The sequence below is a fragment of the Leuciscus leuciscus genome, assembly GCF_965113295.1.
Source record: "Leuciscus leuciscus genome assembly, chromosome: 7".
Taxonomy (NCBI): domain Eukaryota; kingdom Metazoa; phylum Chordata; class Actinopteri; order Cypriniformes; family Leuciscidae; genus Leuciscus; species Leuciscus leuciscus.
In genome coordinates this window covers 8,206,073-8,224,958 of record NC_138731.1, presented here as the reverse complement: position 1 = coordinate 8,224,958, position 18,886 = coordinate 8,206,073, and the positions used below count along the sequence as shown (strand labels likewise).

Below are 18,886 nucleotides of genomic sequence, written 5' to 3'. Positions count from 1 at the left end.
TCATATAAACACAATAAAAAAACATTGACACTGTTTTTTGCAAGGAGCACTATTCAGACCAGAAACAGACAACTTTATAAATTAAACTTATCCATTGATAAAAGATTACTTTAACCTTTTTGTGCATAACATAAGAGTAGATGCAGTTTCATTTTATTTCATATCTTTATTATTGTACTTCTTCTTGTTACATTTGTTGTCCTTTGAGGATGAAAAATTGGATGTAGATGCAGCCAGTCCAAGTCATTAACAGAATGTATGTTCATGGAGGACTTGCGTATACATAATTACAAGTATTATACTTGAACATATTTTAACTGCCTCTTTTTTTATTATTTTTTTTATTTTTTTATTTGAAGGTTGCACCAAAGAACACACATGAAGCTGATCCAAGTAGTCAACAGAAGGTTTGTATATAACTGAGTGCTGAAATAACAGGACTCTTTTCAATATTTGTATCACTCAGTTTGAATTAGTTTGCCCATTCCACAGAAACTAACAGTCTGTACACTTGTACAGTACATCTGTACATTTTGCCAGTAGATGTTGACTGTCTTTTATTAATGAGTGAATCATTCATCAGTTCATTCAAAACTGCTGATTCATTCAGGAGCAATATAAGTGAGTGACTTAGAGTAACTGAATCACTAACTCATCTAATAAGAACTACTTTTTATATTTCCAGCATCAACGTAATATAATTGATGAAGACACAATGCGAGCACTAATTGAAAGCAAAGGTCTAAATATATGTAAGGATTATGAAGCTTCAGGAATGCTTTCAGAGACATCAAGAAAGCTCCTTGTGAAGATAGGAGTCAGTGTGTTGGTGGAACAAGTTGTAACAGTTGAGAAATTAACTAAAACAACTGTGAATGCAATAACGTATAAAGATGTTGAATATTTTGTAAACACATTGATTACTTTTAATAATTTGAACATAATTGGGGGAAAAAAACTTGTAAAACAAACTGCTGATCAGCAGCAGAGAAAACTGACTGAATTTGGTTCCTGTTCTTTATTTTAATGTATTATGTATGAGTTGAATTGGGTAATTCTTCCATGTTATGTCTTTATTTTGCTTATAGTTACCCTTGTAATGAAGAGAAACGGATGTTGGCAGAGAGTGTGGTAACACTGTTTCCTTCTCTGAAGATCAAGATGGGATAAACTTGACTCGAAAAGACTCAATATTTTGTGAACATACTGAGGAAACACAGTAGTGTTGTAATTGTGTATTCTATCCTGTGTTGTAGCTTGACACTGAGTTTGGACAAATGTTTCCTGGGAAGGCTGACCTCTTTCTTTGAAAATGGGAAGGAAATATTGTTCCAAAATTGCAAAAGATGTCCACAGTGAAAAATCCTCTGGTCATGCCAACTGATAATGAGAGTGACGGTAGGCTACTTTGCTCGTTCTGTCAAAATGTTGTTTTTCTTTCAGTGGACATTTAGTAATTCAAAGAGTTTAAAGTCAGCCATTATTCCAGCCATGAAAAATGTCATTATATTTTGTGTTTTTCTATCATACTTCAGATTCATGTTGCAGAGCTCTTCAAATTTATATTACATTGTTAAGAACAATAACACACCCTTTAAAGACAACGATGATGGGTTAGTTTTAAGACACATTGTGAAGCCAGTTGCCACCTACCTGAGCAGTGCATTGTTTGACCGTCTCCACAGACAGAAGAGACTTGGTGGATATGAGAGTTCCTGGAAGGCATTCCAGTTGGAATTGGCAGTTGAGCTTTTTTTTTTTTTTGGACGGCCAATTTGCGCAACATTAAGGCAGTATGCCTCACCCCTTGGTGTTTGCTCCACCAACGCGAACAGCTTATCTCGAATGAGGGGATTTCTCGGCCTGAGTCCTATTGGTTCGGCAAGTGTGGGTGAAGGTCCTTCTCCCCTGGGGACATGGATCAAAGATGAACTCCAGAAGTTAAGAGTTCTACGTCTCTTTCCCCTGACAGCTTGCCTTCTGGCCGGCCCACAAGTGGTGGGTGAAGATTTGGTCAGGATTCTTCTGTCGGACCTGTATGAGAGGAATGATCGCATTCCAATGGATTCCTGGAAAGGGCCTGACCATCCAATCGGGCGATTAACAGACTGCCAGACAGTTGGTGAGTTGGCGAGGGAAGTCTGTGAACGGAAAGGGTTCGGCTATCCTCACACATTTGTTAGGGCAGTGGAAATGGTCACTTCCATGAGCTTGGATCCTGTCTGTTGTCTGGAGTTTGGATTGTCCAAGCTAAAGTTCTTCCCACATATAAAATATTGGGATGAAAACCGGAACCGGAAGGCACGTTGGAATTTCAAGGACTTCGTTGAGCTCTATCGCCCAACTCAAATTCCATCTGCTGCGTCTCGAGCAGCAGCCTACCTTGGAGATGTCTGCGCAAAGATCGAGGAGTTGGATCTGTCCTACTCACGGAACTTGGTGAAATATCATGAGCATGGGATGCCATGGTTGGAGACATGCATAGACAGGCTACCAAAGTGTTTGCCAAAAGAGGGATTGATGACTGTGCTGGCCTTCCTCAGCTCTGTGGGGATGATCCATAATGGCGACTTTGTGTCATTTCAAAAACTTGGAGAGTTGGAGCGCCAGCTTCCAGTCACTCAGAGGCACATGAAAGAATTGCAGATCCTGTCCCAACTTCTCCTGGTGCAGTCTCCTGCAGTCTGGAGATTCCATGAATCTATACCAACAAAGCTGATCCTGCCTCCGGTTGTGCCACCTAGACCGGCCCGTCCACGTCCTCCTGTTCAGGAGGAAAGAAGAGAAGTGGCAGACTTTGAGATTGATGAGGAACCTGAAGAGGAGTTGGTAGAAAGGATCCAACCATCCACAGTTCCTGCAAGTGCAAATGCTAGGTGGACAGACCTGGAGACAAGCTACATCAGTGTGAGCCGAGAATTAAGCCACATCCGAGCCTATGAGGAATACCTGAGACGCTGTAAGGAGAATTCTGTTGCTGTCCGAACGTTCAGTGCGTTCAAGAGAAAACGCCAGCGCCTAATCTCAGACATGTAATTCACACCCATCTTATTTTTTTTTTTCAATGTTCTAAATGGTTCCTTTTTTTGGAAAATACTCTACTTCAAAGTGAAGATTTTTTTGTTGGGTTTTTGAAAGTATTTTACTTTATTTTCCATTTTTCAAGCTATAGATCAAAGTACTACAGAATTTTATTTTACAACGCAAGTAGATTGTTAACAAATGGTTACGATCATGCAAAAAATAAATAAATAAATAAAATAAAAATAACCAAAAAAATAACATTCAAAAACACCAAAAAAAAATATAATTAAATAAATAAATAGATAACAATAACACACCGGTTGAGTTAAAATTAACACAAAATGTGTTGTCCTTAACTAGACACACAGGTGTGTTAAGATATAACACAGGTTGTGTTGTTTTTAACACATCCGTTTTAAGAGATGATCAGTTCATGTGCCGCTTGAACTGAGGCACTAGCGATCAGTCACGTGACGTTTAAGAGCGCCAAAACGGTATTTACTGTTGGAATTAGACAGAATTTGAAAGCTGAGACTTTTATATCAAGTAACCTGCTCTGTCTTGTCTGTTGGTGTCATATGGCGCGTTCAAGTCATCTTGTAAAGATCGTATTTACGAGTTGAATGCACATGAACTCCACCACAAAGTCACATGAGTGGAAAGCTCGGGATTTTATTTAAGCCCCGATCTTTAGGAGTTGTGGTCGTGTCAGTGAGAAACATGGCGGAATAACACAATATTTAAAAGTTATTTAGCAGTGATATTGTCAGGCTTTTCTATTTACAGTGAAGCTAATTGCCTGCACAGAATATGATGGCATGTAATGTAGCCTAACGATAAAGTTTGCCGTGGATTCATAAATTAATTAAAAACATAAAAAAGCTAAGCAAACCTGATGCACATTTCTTTGTTCTTCATTTCCTACAGCTAGTTTAAAAAACTTGCAGTATTTTTGTGTAATTTAATTAAAAGAAAGCACACTGCCATCTCCGAGGAAAGTGACTTGAACGCACCCGGCGTCGTAAATACGACTTTCCAGGAGGATTTGAACGCACCAATGGACTGGTTGGTGTCAGTGCCTCTCTGCTCAGGGAGGTTTTTTCACTGCTTGAAGAAATGTGTGTGTGTCGTGAGAGCGTGAGAACAGCTTTAGTCGCGAGAGCTGGCAGCCCTGACTGAACACAGCAATATCCTGCCAAACACTCACACTCACAACAGCTAGTGTCAGGTCAATGAGTTTAACTCCAGCTTAGACACAACATCCCTCGTCTTCTGATGATGTGTCTGTTCAAACTGCCTCCATGTTGTAAGATGTGCTGTCTATCTCTAAAAAATATATCGTATGGAAATCAGTAACAGAACCATTCTGTGAATCCCTCTTTTGTGTATTATACCCTCTAGAGGGGTAAATCGGGCACTGCATTCCCTCCTGCATTCCGCTCCTGAGTCCCTCACTAAATCCCTCACTAAATGTCACAATTCTATCACAAGCGAAATGCAAGCTTCATGTAAGGCAAGCTAAATGTTTCAGAGAAAAACTGTATCAGTTTTCTTTTTTCTAATGCAGTGAAGTCACAAATAAGGGTAATTTATACTTAAAGTCCTGTTGTAACTTTTGTTGTTGAATAATTATATATATATTTTTTCTGAATAGACACATATGTGTTGCTGTAAGTGTAAATGATGAGAAAACACTATTACTTTTTTTTTTTTTAAGATTGCAATTATGTGCACTCCAACCTGATATACTTTTAGTACATACTAAGTATGCTGATATCGTTGTTGTTGTTTGATTCAGCCTTGTCAAGGAGGCTACTTCTCTGAAGTAAACAAACTAGAAAATTGACATCTGTGTAAGCCTCAGTTTTTCAAGAACATTCACTATAGTTTTTGGTGCCGAAACCCGGGATAACGGGCACAGGATAGTCGCAAATTAAGAATCTCTGAGTTATATGGAACTTGGAAGTGAAAGTGAGTTGAATGAAGATGGCCAAACAGAATGGATGAAAAAGAAGAGGAAAACAATCCGCAGCTCGGCGACAAAGCTGCTGACTCATTTGCAAGAGGAGATCTGTAAAGAAGAACCAGACTGTGATAAGCTGCGTGAGTTGCTTTCAGTTTTATCGACGAAAGAGGAAAGTTTAGTGGATCTTGACAGAGGCATCGAAAATGAATATCTGGAGAGAGAGGTAGAGAGCGCGCTGGAATATATCAGGAACGCATTATCATGTCGAAATCCAGGGGCCAACTTGGACCAAAAAGTGGCCCTGGACTTTCTGGCCCACAGCAGCCCACCACATCCCACATCATAACACATTGGCTCATTAATGTGCAGAATAATATTTAACACCACTTATAGCATAAAAATATAACACAATACAAAAATAAATGCTATTTAAACTTTTATTTTAAGTAACACAACATTAGGTCATATTTGTAAAACAAAGGGAAACAAACAGAAAAACATTAAGACATACAACATTATTACTATAAAACTATCAAGACAGCAAATCAGTCAGGGGGTATCATCTTGGTGCAGTGTAAGATAGGCTACACACTACTCAGCAGAGTAGGCTGCACCACTTAGCTGTACAACTCCTGAATCAAGATTGAAACTATTTTGCATTAAAACAAATCCTCATGGCATAGCCTACTATTAGGCTATCATGTGACGTTAAACTGATGCTTTTTTTCTTTTCTTTTTTACACGTAACTTTTCAGCTCCACCTTTTCATCCATGGACAATTATTTGTAATTATCTTCTCAGAGAAATTCGCTGTAACGGATCAATCTCTCTCTCTCTCTCTCTCTCTCTCTGTAAACGAGACGTGAAAGGTGGCGTATTTCAAGATACGCAATGGAGTAGACCAAACTAATTAACAGGGAGGGAGGGCAATACACTCACATGCACACAAAACACAAAACACACTCCTTGTCGGCCTCGCCCGCGCTATCAACTCAGATTGATAGAAAGGGAGCGCGAACAAGAGAGAGAACGGGTAAGAAACACCAATGCGAAGAACGAAAAAAGATTGCCATCGAATTGTTATGTGATGTGATTGTAATGTGAAATTCAAATTTGGAGTTTGGGATCTCTAGGTGTCCATGTGACCCCTATGGCAGTCTGTTGTGTCCTGTGTTATTGCAGAAGCCAGAGGACATTGCTTTAGCCTATACTCGTCAGTTAGACTCTGATGGTGAATGAAAAGTGCCTGAGCTTATTAATTTTTTACAAAAGGAAGTGCAAAGCCGAGAAAGAGCACTGCAACTTACTAGACCAGAAAGCTCAAAAAGGGAAAAACAGTTGAGTCATAGATTTTTCACTAAATCTGAGATGACTTATCAAGGCTCAAAAAATGGACAATGTCTTGTGCAGCCGCCCTGCACACTGCTAGTCATGCTTCCAAGTCTTGTGTATATTGTGAGAATCTAAATCATAAGCCTGAAAATTTCTCTGAATATACAGAGTCTGCTCGAAAAGACAAGCTGAAAAAATTGGGAAGATGCTTTGCTTGTTTAGGGCCTAAACACATAGCAAAGTTTTGCAGAGTTAAGGAAATTACCTGTGCTAAGTGTGGACGTAAGCATCTTCAGTCGATCTGTGAGCAAAAAGACAAGCAGCCTGATGTTAGCAGTGACAGTGTGGAAGAGTGTAACACTAGCTCTGAAGCTGTAGTGTCATCAGTGTCAAGCACTGTGTAACCAAAGGCTTAAGGACAAACAACTGTGCTACTTCAAACAGTTTAGGGTGACCACCCATCCCGCTTTGCGTTGCACCGCACAGCATTTTCACCCCTTGTCCCGCACGTCGCATATTGAGAAAATGTCCCGCATTTTCATCAGTCTATTGGTTTTTAATTGTCATATTAAGAAAACGTGCATGCTTTCTTTTGCCTATTTAACAAAGCATTTTATTTATTCTTTTTGTGGCGTCGTTTTTCACCTATTCGTCAGAAGTACAAATACAGAAGTACAAATTCTGTACAGCGCTTCGTCAGAAGTACAAATACAGAAGTACAAATACTGTACAGCACTTCGTCAGAAGTACAAATACAGAAGTACAAATACTGTACAGCGCTGCGTCAGAAGTAAAATACAACAAATACAACAGCCGTTTTTTTTAATCCTATCCAATGGTTGAAAGGAAAGTAGTAAACACGGTCATTAGGCTGTGACGGCTGTCAATCAAAATGTGGAGCGGTGATTCGTTCCATGTGTTCCCTGTCAGAAAACAAATGGATAATTCAAATTTTAATTTAACAGAATTTATCAACCCGTTGCCTGCTGTGTTTTAATTCACATCCTTTCTAAAAAAAAAAAAGTGACATTTTGGTTTAATATATTCTCAATATATAAGACTGTAAATGACCTAATTCCATGTTGTTTTATATTTTATTTGTTCATTGTTTATTTTGTTGGATTTTAGTTGGACTTGGTCAGAACTGTTTCAGTGATGTTGGATTTAAATGACATAAAATAAAGACATGTTATAGTATTGACATTGTGATGTAATGGTGTTTTCTGGAAGGGACTAAAGAACAAATAACTTTTATCAGCTGAAAGGCAGATTATAACTGTTTTTATTAAGTTAGATAGACATTATATAACAGTTTCAGGTTATGTTTTAGTGTTGGTAACATGTCCCACATTGTCCCACTCAAACTTATAATCGTCCCACATTTGGTTTGTTTGATGGTGGTCACCCTATAAGGCATGGATAGAGGGTCCGGCAAGTGGGAAATTAGTACGTTGCTTATTGGACGGAGGCAGCCAAAGAAGCTGTCTAAAGAAGAGACTCCAAAGAAGAGTCTAGTGAAAACACTAGAATTACCAGTGGTAAATAAAGAGACGCTGAATCTTCACACTTTCGGAGCTGATTGTCCTGTAATTAGAGAACGCAACATCGTGAAATTGACACTTGAAAGTGTATGGAATGATAATCAAAGAATAGAAATCGCAGCAATAGAGATTCCTCAAGTCTGTACTGCTGTTATGAAAGTTCCTGGAGAACATGCGCATAAGAAGCTTGAAGCTAAGTGTCTGCAACTTGCAGATTTTTTCTCTGAGGACACTAATGATTCGGAGCTTTCAGTGTTAATAGGAGCAGACTACTACTGGCAAGTGGTAACAGGTAGAGTTGAGAGATTAACCGAACCTCTTCTGGCCCTGGAAAGTATGTTTGGATGGACTGTACAAGGACCGATTCCCATGTTGAGTGTAACCGACACAACCTGCATGCAAATTTGTTTAGAAGAAGATAAACAGATTTCAAAACAGTTGCGTGCTTTTTGGGAAGTAGAGTCTTTGGGCATACTAAACAAGACGGCCGAGAGTCCCAGAGAAATAGAAGCCGTACAGCACTTTAACCAGACAGTTACTTTTAAGGATGGACGTTATCAGGTTGAGTTACCCTGGAAACTAAATAAACCAGAACTACCAAACAACTTCAAAGTGGCGAATAAGAGGTTTGAGAAGCTGCAGAGAAACCTAAAAGCTGACATAACCTTTAACACAAAATACAGAGATGTAATAGAAGACTATGTACAGCAAGGCATTTGTGAAGATGTTCCAGACAACGACCTACAAGCAGAGAAAGCAGATGCTGTTGAATACTATATGCCACACCATGCTGTGCTTAGAGAAGACAAAACAACAACTAAACTAAGGGTAGTGTTTGATGCATCCTCACATGAGGAGGTGTTGTCCATCACTAAACGACTGCTTGTTTGCGGGACCAAACATGAATCCTGACTTGCTGAACATGTTTATCAGGTTCCGATTGCACAAAATTGCATTGACGGCTGACATCACTAAGACATTTTTACAGATCGCTCTGGCAGAAAAGGAAAAGGATGCTGTCAGATTTCTGTGGCTACATGGTCCTCCAACTGATGAGAAGAAAAATGAGCTATGCATTTGTTATGTCCCTCCACTACCTGTGGTGGCTCTGTTTCCTCTTCTACTGTTTGGCTGCTCTGTTATTGTGTTTGTTATTGTGTGCAGGTGTGATCTGTAACGAGTGGGCGGAGAGACACCCTTTAAAACATCAGGCACTCTGTGCAGAGAGCGGAGACTTGTGTTCTGGCGACCACGCCTGTGATTGATCTACCTGCATTGTTTTTATTCTGTTGTAGTTAATCTCCCATTTTCTGTTTTGTTGGTAACTTACTCAATCCTTGTTTAATAAACCCCCTAGACAAACGAGTCCAACTGACGTTGCAGTCATTTTATGTTGTGGCCAGTGTGCCTGATCATAACAGCATTATACATGTGTAGAGTGGTTTTCAGAGTTTCCCGAAGTCCATTCTTGTTAGCTGCAACTATTAGGCATCACATTCAACAAAAGGAGCCAGAACAGCCTAAGGGTCGCGGAAGCCTTGAGAGAATCGCTCTATGTAGATGACTTCATTGTGAGTTCTCGTGAGGTGGATGAAGCACACACTATCTCCACAGCTGCCAGAGACATCTTACTAGATGAAATTGTGTAAATGGGTGACAAATTCATTCACCAGAACTGAGAGCAAGATGGACAGAAAATGCGATAAAAAAAAACCTAGTATCGGATAGCAGTGGAAATATGCTAAAAGTATTAGATTTAGTATGGAGACCAGAAAGCGATGATTTTGTGTTTGAATTCAAGCAATTGTTGAAAAGGAAACACAAAAAGAAATGTGTTGCAAACATCGTCCCGTATCTTTGACCCCAAAGGGTTCTTGACTCCCTTCACTGTTAGAGGGAAATGTCTTCTTCAGGAAATGTGGGAAAGGGGACTTAGTTGGGATGAACAGTTGCCTCCAGATTTGACGAGAATGTGGAATCAGTGGTGTAGTGAAGTGCTTCACCTGATCGCCATACCAAGATGGTTAAAAAATTGAGATTCAACCTAACGTTCAAGCGCACACATTGCACGTGTTTTGCACACAAGTCAAGTCAAGTCAAGTCAAGTTTATTTGTATAGCGCTTTTCACAATACAGATTGTATCAAAGCAGCTTCACAGTATTAAATTAAAATAATACAACAAAGTTTGTTTCAAGAGGAATTTATTGATTGATAAAATTAAATTAATATCCCCAAAATATCCCCAACTGAGCAAGCCAAAGGCAACAGTGGCAAGGAACCGAAAAACCTCATCAAGTGACCTAATGGTGTCCTAAAACTCCATCAGGTGACCTAATGGAGAAAAAAAAAACCTTGGGAGAACCCAGGCTCAGTCGGGGGCCAGTTCTCCTCTGGCATTTATGAGCTAGAGGCCGGATTGTAGTTTGAACTGTAGGATTATATGAATGCCTGGCTGAAGAGATGCGACTTTAATCTAGTTTTAAACTGGGAGAGCGAGTCTGAGCAACGAACAGTATCAGGAAGACTATTCCAGAGTTTTGGAGCCAAATGTGAGAATGCTCTCCCTCCTTTGGTGGTTCTGGATATCCTAGGTATGACCAAAAGCCTTGAATTTAGTGATCTTAAAGAGCGCGATGGATTATAGGGTGATAGAAGATCCGTTAAATAGACTGGAGCTAAGCCGTTTAGGGCTTTATAGGTCAGTAGCAATACCTTGTAATTAATACGGAACTTTATAGGTAACCAATGCAGTGATGATAAAATCGGTGTTATATGATCATATTTTCTTGATCTAGTAAGAACTCTAGCGGCGGCATTTTGGACTAACTGTAGCTTGTTTATTGAGGATGCAGGACAACCAGCTAGTAAAGCATTACAGTAATCCAGTCTCGAGGTCATGAATGCATGAACTAACTTTTCTGCATCAGAAACTGATAGCATATTACGTAGCTTAGCAATGTTTCTAAGGTGGAAAAATGCTGTTTTTGTAACATATGAAATATGATTTTCAAAAGACAGGTTGCAATCGAGTATAACACCCAGGTCTTTTACTGTAGAGGATAAAGTAACAGGACATCCTATGATGTTAAACATCCTATGATGTTAAGTGAAAAGGTGTACAGCGCAGTTGCGTACCTGGAGAAAATGAAAGTGGAGAAACTGTAACCAGTTTTGTAGCGTCAAAGGCAAGAGTTGCTCCTTTGAAGAAGCTTACATTACTATGTTTAGAGTTAATGGGAGCTCTGATCAGAGCTAGAACAGGACATAATCTGCTTCGTCCCTTGAAGATGGAGACAAATCTAATTCACATGTGGACAGATTCAGTAATTGTCTTACGCTGGATACAGAGTTCTGCACATAAATGGAAAGCATTTGTTGCTAATAGAGTGGCTGAGATACAGAATCTTTCAAACCCTGAATCGTGGTCCCATTGTAATGGGAAAGACAACCCAGCTGATTTAGCCACTCGAGGAAAGACTTCAGATGATCTCATTCAGAGTAAACACTGGTGGTATGGCCCGGCATCTTTAGTTCCAGCTCACTCGGAAGAGCCTGAGAAAAATTGTGTTGCTGAAATGAACACTGAACTGAGGGCTAAGTTTCAGTTCACCGTGCAGTTTGGTGGTTTTACACCAATAGAATCTCTGTTGAATTTGGTGAATTATAGCAGATTGAAGACAGTGCTACGAATACCTGAATGGATAAAGAGGTTCATAACCAATGCCCAGTCCAGATGTAAAATCCAAGGCAAACTCAAAGCAGAAGAACTACTTGCAGCTGAAAGGTATTGGGTAAAGATAACTCAGGAACAGAGTTTCAGTAAGGAAATACATTTGCTCAAGTTAGGTCAAATGATTGACAAAGACTCCAAAATCAAGGATCTGAAGCCGTTCTTAGTGTTGGTGGATGATTACAACAGTCCGAGTTCAGTTTCCGCGAACGGCAGCCATGGGAGAGATCCACTCGTTGACGATCACACGTTGATCTGATTGGTTACAAGGTAGTTTGTGACATCAGAAACACCAGTGATTTCAAACCGTGTTTTTGAGACTGTCTTTGGTTCCCTTTCGTTTTAAGGAGAAAATACTCAGCAATGGTGTCGACTTATGAATTTGCACACGGTTTGTCTAAAGCATATTAAAATCACCACATAGACATATAAACAACAGTAAAAGCTGGATTTTCACCTTTAAAGACATTGGGCCCTATTTTAAAATCTAAGTGCATGATCTAAAGCGCAGGGCGCAAGTGCACTTGTAACAATTGGCCTAATCGGTTAGATACATGAGCAAAGCATGGGGTCAGATTAAACTGAGAGTTTTTTAAGTGTTTTAAAAGATGAGATGACAACAGAAATAAAGTGAATAAATGAAGTGTATTTACAATTTCTACAAGGAATTTAAAACACAATACAACATAGAAGCCTTAGGCTGTTAAAAGCATAGAGTCCATTGGTCCCATACCATAAAACAGTCCTTATGTCCTTGCGTGCTTTAAGTCCCAATGTGTAAGTGTCCACCGGTGTATATACAATCCAACTGTAGTGATAATCCAATGAAAAGTGATGGGGTTTGCTGGAATGGAAAGTCCTTAAAAGAAACTCCTCAATTCAATGAAAGATACCCTCGGTGCATCCCAATTCGCATACTATCCGTCCTAAATAGTATTCGAAAACAGAATTAGTATGTCTCAAATCGTAGTATGTTGAAATGAGTGTTCCAAAGAAACCCGGATGGTTTACTATTTCCGGTCAGAATCCGAAGTGCAGATCGATGCGCACTAACGGCTAATATTGCCCACAACCCATCGCGCGTTGGACAAGGATTCGGTTAGAACTACAAACACGAGTGAAAAGTGTTAAAAAACTACAGACATGGAGGACACGTGAGTCCGCCGGTTATGTAGAGAGGTTTAGATAATGTCACAGGCGAGCAACAAGATGAACCCAAGCGCAGACAGTACACAATACAAACGGGATTTATTGATATAAAACAGAAAACAAAACCCACGAGGGGGCAAAACACAGGTAACGGTTGACTAGACTGACAAGACTAAACTATATAAAGACAATAAACATCACTAACAAAAACTCTAGACAAGGTATTCACAGCAGCAACAACTAGCATAGATACACATTTACAATGAACCGACACAGGACAGCAAACACAAGGGGAATAAATAGGGACAAGCTAATGAGGGAACAGGTGATAATTAGGAGGAGATAATTACTAAATAAGGGTAACAAGGAGGGCGGGGCTGGGAAACGAGACAACACAAGCACATGGCCAAACTAATGACCAAGCGCTTGTACACAAAACATGGGTCTGTCATGATCCTGCCACAAGACTAGAGAACTACTAAAACACAAGGCAGAATCATGACAGAACCCCCCCCCCTTAAGGAGCGGCTACCAGATGCTCCTCAAGAGGACATTAAACACGAGACATGACCGACTGAGACAAAGACACAAACCAGCAAAACATGACGAACAACAACAGTGGCAAACAAGAATAAACAATAACAGGGTTGGGGTGAAAAATAAGAAAAAACAAACAAGGAAGGGGAGGTGGGGGAAACACAGTGTCCTTGGGGAAAAGTCCGGGGTGGATAGGTGAACTGGGGGTCTTGGGTTCACGGGAAGGGGGCTTAGGACGAGGAATGCGGGATGACTGGGACAGGGAACCATGAGGAGGGGTCCTGGGGGGAACAGTCCGGGGCTTAGTTGTGACAGGGGTGGCTGAGGAAACACACAGGGTCTTGGGAACAGAGGAAGTCACAACAGGGGCGGGAACAGGAGGAACAGGGGGTCTCTCCGATGCCGACTTGGACACGGCGCTCTCCGCTGCAGTCTGGGGCACGGCGCTCTCCGCTGCAGTCTGGGGCACGGCGCTCTCCGCTGCAGCCTTGACAGGGGCCTCCAAGATCCGGACTAGGCTCTCGAGGTACTTAGATAAGGTATCGGCAGAAACAGACTGCAAAACCTCTTTGGCAGCTGAATCGGCCACGGACCTCTCTACCGCACTCACCACAGTCTGTTTCCCCACTGCCGCAGCGGGTTCTGGGACAGCGCTCACGGCTGCAGCGGGCTCAGGTCCAGGCAAGGACAACGGTTGGGAGGTTCCTCTCCTCCTCTTCTTCCTTCTAGGCCGTGGTACCGAGGCTGTAGCTGGACTGGTGACTCTATGGAGTTCCACGGGAATTGGAACAGGCGCTGGGAAGACAGTCCCGGGAGGTGTAGACTCCGTCGACGAGGCCTCTGATGCGGACTCCCAGGACAGCCGTCTTCCCCGCTTGCCGCGAAGAGTAGCCACTTCGGGAGTAGTGGAGAAAACAGTCTGGTCCCCCAACGTAGCCACGGCAAGAACACGACCCTCCGGGATCACGGGCAGCATGCCAGGTGGAGATGGGCTAGTGGCACTGGGCGGGTCTCTCCGTGACAGATGGGTCACCATCTCCTCGAAAGGACGACAGACCAGCCTCTCCCGTTTAGCCAGAGGGGGGATATCATTAAGGCCCGCAATGAGGTAGCGATTAAGGAGGCTCTCAGGTAAAAAACACCTCCTCTCCTCCACGACCCGGGCATACTCATTTAGAGATCGTTCTTCCTGGGGAGGAATTGGCAGTTTTCCCATCTTGGAGTCGGAGATGGCCTTGAGCCACCAATCCTCCAGAGGGTCCGCTGGAGACTGAAGGGACGAGGACAAACTGTCTGCTGGGTTCAGTTCTGGTCGGTTCATTCTGTCACAGGCGAGCAACAAGATGAACCCAAGCGCAGACAGTACACAATACAAACGGGATTTATTGATATAAAACAGAAAACAAAACCCACGAGGGGGCAAAACAACACAGGTAACAGTTGACTAGACTGACAAGACTAAACTATATAAAGACAATAAACATCACTAACAAAAACTCTAGACAAGGTATTCACAGCAGCAACAACTAGCATAGATACACATTTACAATGAACCAACAAAGGACAGCAAACACAAGGGGATTAAATAGGGACAAGCTAATGAGGGAACAGGTGATAATTAGGAGGAGATAATTACTAAATAAGGGTAACAAGGAAGGCGGGGCTGGGAAACGAGACAACACAAGCACATGGCCAAACTAATGACCAAGCGCTTGTACACAAAACATGGGTCTGTCATGATCCTGCCACAAGACTAGAGAACTACTAAAACACAAGGCAGAATCATGACAGATAAAGGGGTTTGAGTGAGTAATTATCAGTATCTAACCTGACGAAAATTTATTTATTCAATGTTGTCCACATTATATTGCATCTGCAGGAGCATTGTGAACTTTTGTAAAGATACGTTTAGCCATTAACTTTTAAATGCATCATTATATTCAAATTGCAAACACAAGAGGAGAGTCTCCGCATGAAACTGTACGTTCACACCGCCGCCGACTTGAGCTTCCAAAGTTACCGGAAGTCATTAATTTTCAATGGAAGCTGGCTTCTTTCAGCTGCAAGGAGCGTCAAATCCATCGGCGTCGCGTTTTGGGCGTTTTGAGCGTTTTGAGCGTCAATCAGGAAGTTGAAAGTAGCTCAACTTTATGGTAATGAGCTATGACGCGGTTCAGCGACAAGCAGCGGCAAAACGCCAGAAACCAATCGGAATATAGACGTCCTTCGCGCTGGCTGATTCCGGAGAAACATACGATGTAAACTTTCGTTCCTACCAAAACATTAGTTCTGAGAAAATGGAGGAGAAGTTGATCATCGCCGTTGCTGGGTTTCTTATTATTATCGGATTAATTGCACAGTAAACCATAGAGTGAAAGTTTATCATTTGCATGTGTTTTTAAGTCCTGTCAGTTTAACAGGGCGCGCTTGACAGGGCATATATAAGAACGAGCAGAGAGAGAGAGAGCCCCGGCCGCGCGCGCGCACTCACTATTAATGATAATAATAGCTAATTATAATTTTTTCCCGACCAAATGTGACCAAAACGGTTATAAAAATGCTGTCATTATAACATTTCATGGTGTGACACAGACTTCAGAGCGGCCAAAGCATCAACAAGCTTCCCCGTACTTTTTGACAAGCGTCCTTGACAGGGCGGCCAGAGCTTCTTTGCAGCTCAAGTCGGCGGCGGTGTGAACGTACAGAAAGACCCATGACTGGCAGATGAACGTGCTACTACATTTCTCTCCGAAACGGTAGGAAATTAAATTAGATTGAATGGAGGATTTGAACTGTGACAAGATGATTGACAGGGCAGTTTACGGTGACAGGATGCACGCGACAGATCTGTCCGTTAAAGATGACGAAGTAGTATGTCTCAAAGCTTGTCTACTTTTTTTGCTACACTTTCAAAAGTATATACTTTTTCTTCACAAAAAGAGTACATACTTTTAGGGCGTAGTACAAGTAGGCGAATTGGGCACCTGTTTGTTCTTCTTCTTCTTCTCTTATTTAATGGCGGATTGCAAACAACTTTTAGTTGCACACCGCCACCTACTGTACTGGAGTGTGTCATCATGTCATTTAACAATTATTTAAATTCTACACCACAACCCTATGTCTTTTAGAAATTTAAATAGTGCCTTCCTGGTGATTCTTATCTCCTCTCCCTCTCCTTCTGATCCCAGTATCCCTACCAGATTCCACTCCCGCCCTGCCTCCTGAACCTTATCTTTAAACACCCGTCTTTCCACCTCATTCAATGTGCAGTACAATATTACATGTTCAACATTTTCTTTAACCCCACAGTTTTCACAGTTCGCACTATTCCTTTTCCCCATTAAAAACAGTGTGCCATTCAGCCCTGTGTGATCCATCCTGAGTCTTTACAATTTTCTCTCTCCTGGCCCTTTCCATGTATCTCTTTATACTGACAATTTATTTTATTTTATAATATCTCCTTCCTGTCTTCCTCCCACCATTTCTGCCATATTTCAAGTCCTTTCTTCTTAACTACTGCTTTCCTTCGCCTTTTCCTAGTGGAATTGTAACTGTTATTACCTTTAGCAATGCCTCTTTAGCCAGTTTGTCTGCAATCGCGTTCCCTTTAACCCCCTCATGTGCTGGCACCCAACAAAACTGAACATCTATGCCATCCCAGTGTAATCTTAGCAAACTGATAAAGTTCTATTAGTAGGTCTTCTCTGACCGATGTCATTGACTGTGTGCTTTTTATGATAGCGAAAGAGTCTGTGCATAGTACCAGCCTATCAGGCCTGACCTCTTCAACCCACTGTAATGCAATAATGACTGCCACTAGTTCTGCTGTATATACAGATAACCGGTCAGATAGTCTTTGGGAGAGATTTATTTTAAATTCTGGGATATGATCTCCAACTCCCACACATTCCTGTTTGTTCTTGGATCCATCTGTGTAAATCTTTAAATAATTATAATAACTGTTTCTCATGTAAATGCCTGTTTTAACTCCCACTTCCTCCATTTTCCATTCTCTTTTCTTTTCCAGGGGCCCGTTCTTTGTACGTCGCTAACTCAGTTAGCTGGATTTGATTGTTGGCGATTTGGCATGATCTTGGATTGTTTGGTTCTTCGACGCTCATCCTGGACTTGCTGTCATAGCAACAGGTGCGCAAGCTTAAACCGGCTCGGGAGCAGGCTTATTTCATGTTAACAGGATTAGATCCCGGCTTTATAAGCGGAGGTGATACCGGAAGTCTTTTGCAGCTATGTCTTGGCCGTTTTTACGACAAGAACCTGTTGCTGAAGGTGCCAGAATAATTCGAAGAGCTTTTCGAATTAATCGCGTTTTACAAGATAGACAGGATCCTTTAGCACAGCGCGATGATCTACTTATTGAGAGATACTGTTTTTCTCGTGTGGGTGTCATATACATTATTAATTTGTTGGAACCACACGTTAAATGTTCGACTCGTCGGAGTTGGGCTTTAACAACGGCACAAACTGTTTGTATTGCATTGAGATTCTTTGCGAGTGGCACTTTCCTTTACACTATTGGAGATGTGGAAAACTTGGGGAAAAGTGCTGTCTGTCGTGCCATTCGCAAAGTTTATCTGGCACTCAAGCAGTTTTTAGGGGGGTTTGTGGTATTTCCAAGCCACTTAAGACCACAGGTTGTGAAGCAGAATTTTTCATGCCAAAAAGTAGGACTTACAGTATTTGTTCCCCAGGCTTCCCTAACGTGATTGGTGCCATAGACTGCACTCACGTCCCCATCAAGGCCCCACCAGGCCCCAATGAAGGGGATTTTATGAACCGAAAGGGATTTCACAGAGTAAATGTGCAGGTAAATTACTATTACGATTCTTAATATTCCAGATTAGTAATATATCAAATAATACAAAAAGTATTGTAATCAAAAAGTATGCAGTTGACTGATTAAAAATATCTTAGATGGTGTGTGACTCCATGTCCTACATCACAAATGTGGAAGCAAAATGGCCTGGTTCTGTGCATGACTCCAGGATTTTCAGAGTCACATTTATGCACATTATTTGAACGTGGTAAGGAAAAATTTAATATCAAGCTCACTGTATTACATACATTTATTCTGAGCCTAACAAAACTGCATTTTTCCAGGTGCTTACGACGGGATCCTGCTTGGTGACAGGGGCTATGCCTGCAGGCAGTATTTCATGACACCATTCCCTGACCCAAACCCTGGACCACAAACCCGTTTCAATGCAGCTCTAGCCAGGACAAGGGCACACACTGAAATGACCTTTGGGAAACTAAAGGAAAGATTTCAGTGTCTGAAGGGTTGCACCTGACAGGGCCTGTGAGATTATTGTTGCATGTGCCATACTCCACAATACTGAACCATCAGAAAGGAGAGGACCCCTGTGGTGGAGGTGCAGCCTGATGATGACCTCCAGCCAGTGCACTTGGACCAACCTAGTGGCAGAGCTGCACGGGACAGAATTGTGGAACAAATTTACAAACAAAAACCTTCATTAAATGAATAGAAGACAAGACAATATGCTTAGTTCCTTGAGTTTTATTTCAATTCTTTGTCAAGAAAAGCCAATGATGGTCATCTTTTGCCTGCAATAAGATATATTGTTATC

At 41.4% G+C, this 18,886-nt stretch overlaps 1 protein-coding gene across 2 annotated transcripts; it reads left to right on the top strand.

Moving 5' to 3' along the window:
- Window positions 1–953: 953 nt before the first annotated feature.
- On the top strand, window positions 954–18,872 carry LOC309503366 (uncharacterized protein). 2 transcript variants are annotated; one of them, XM_082176168.1, is made up of 6 exons: window positions 954–1,398; window positions 1,686–3,032; window positions 17,308–17,426; window positions 17,990–18,105; window positions 18,213–18,322; window positions 18,399–18,872. In XM_082176168.1, the coding sequence occupies exons 2-3, from the start codon at window positions 1,846–1,848 to the stop codon at window positions 17,330–17,332; spliced, it is 1,212 nt and encodes a 403-aa protein (XP_082032294.1). In that variant the 5' UTR covers window positions 954–1,398; window positions 1,686–1,845; the 3' UTR covers window positions 17,333–17,426; window positions 17,990–18,105; window positions 18,213–18,322; window positions 18,399–18,872. The 2 variants fall into 2 exon arrangements, 1 of the variants encoding a protein (XP_082032294.1); XR_014207623.1 differs by lacking the exons at window positions 954–1,398; window positions 1,686–3,032 and adding an exon at window positions 14,346–16,036.
- The last annotated feature ends 14 nt before the right edge of the window (window positions 18,873–18,886 follow it).

Bases quoted from the DNA above. Each gene is read 5' to 3' on its own strand.
- LOC309503366 (XM_082176168.1), top strand. From the start codon at position 1,846: ATGAGGGGATTTCTCGGCCTGAGTCCTATTGGTTCGGCAAGTGTGGGT. The intron at 3,033-17,307 runs GTAATTCACACC...TTTCTTTTCCAG, and splicing joins CAGCGCCTAATCTCAGACAT to GGGCCCGTTCTTTGTACGTC.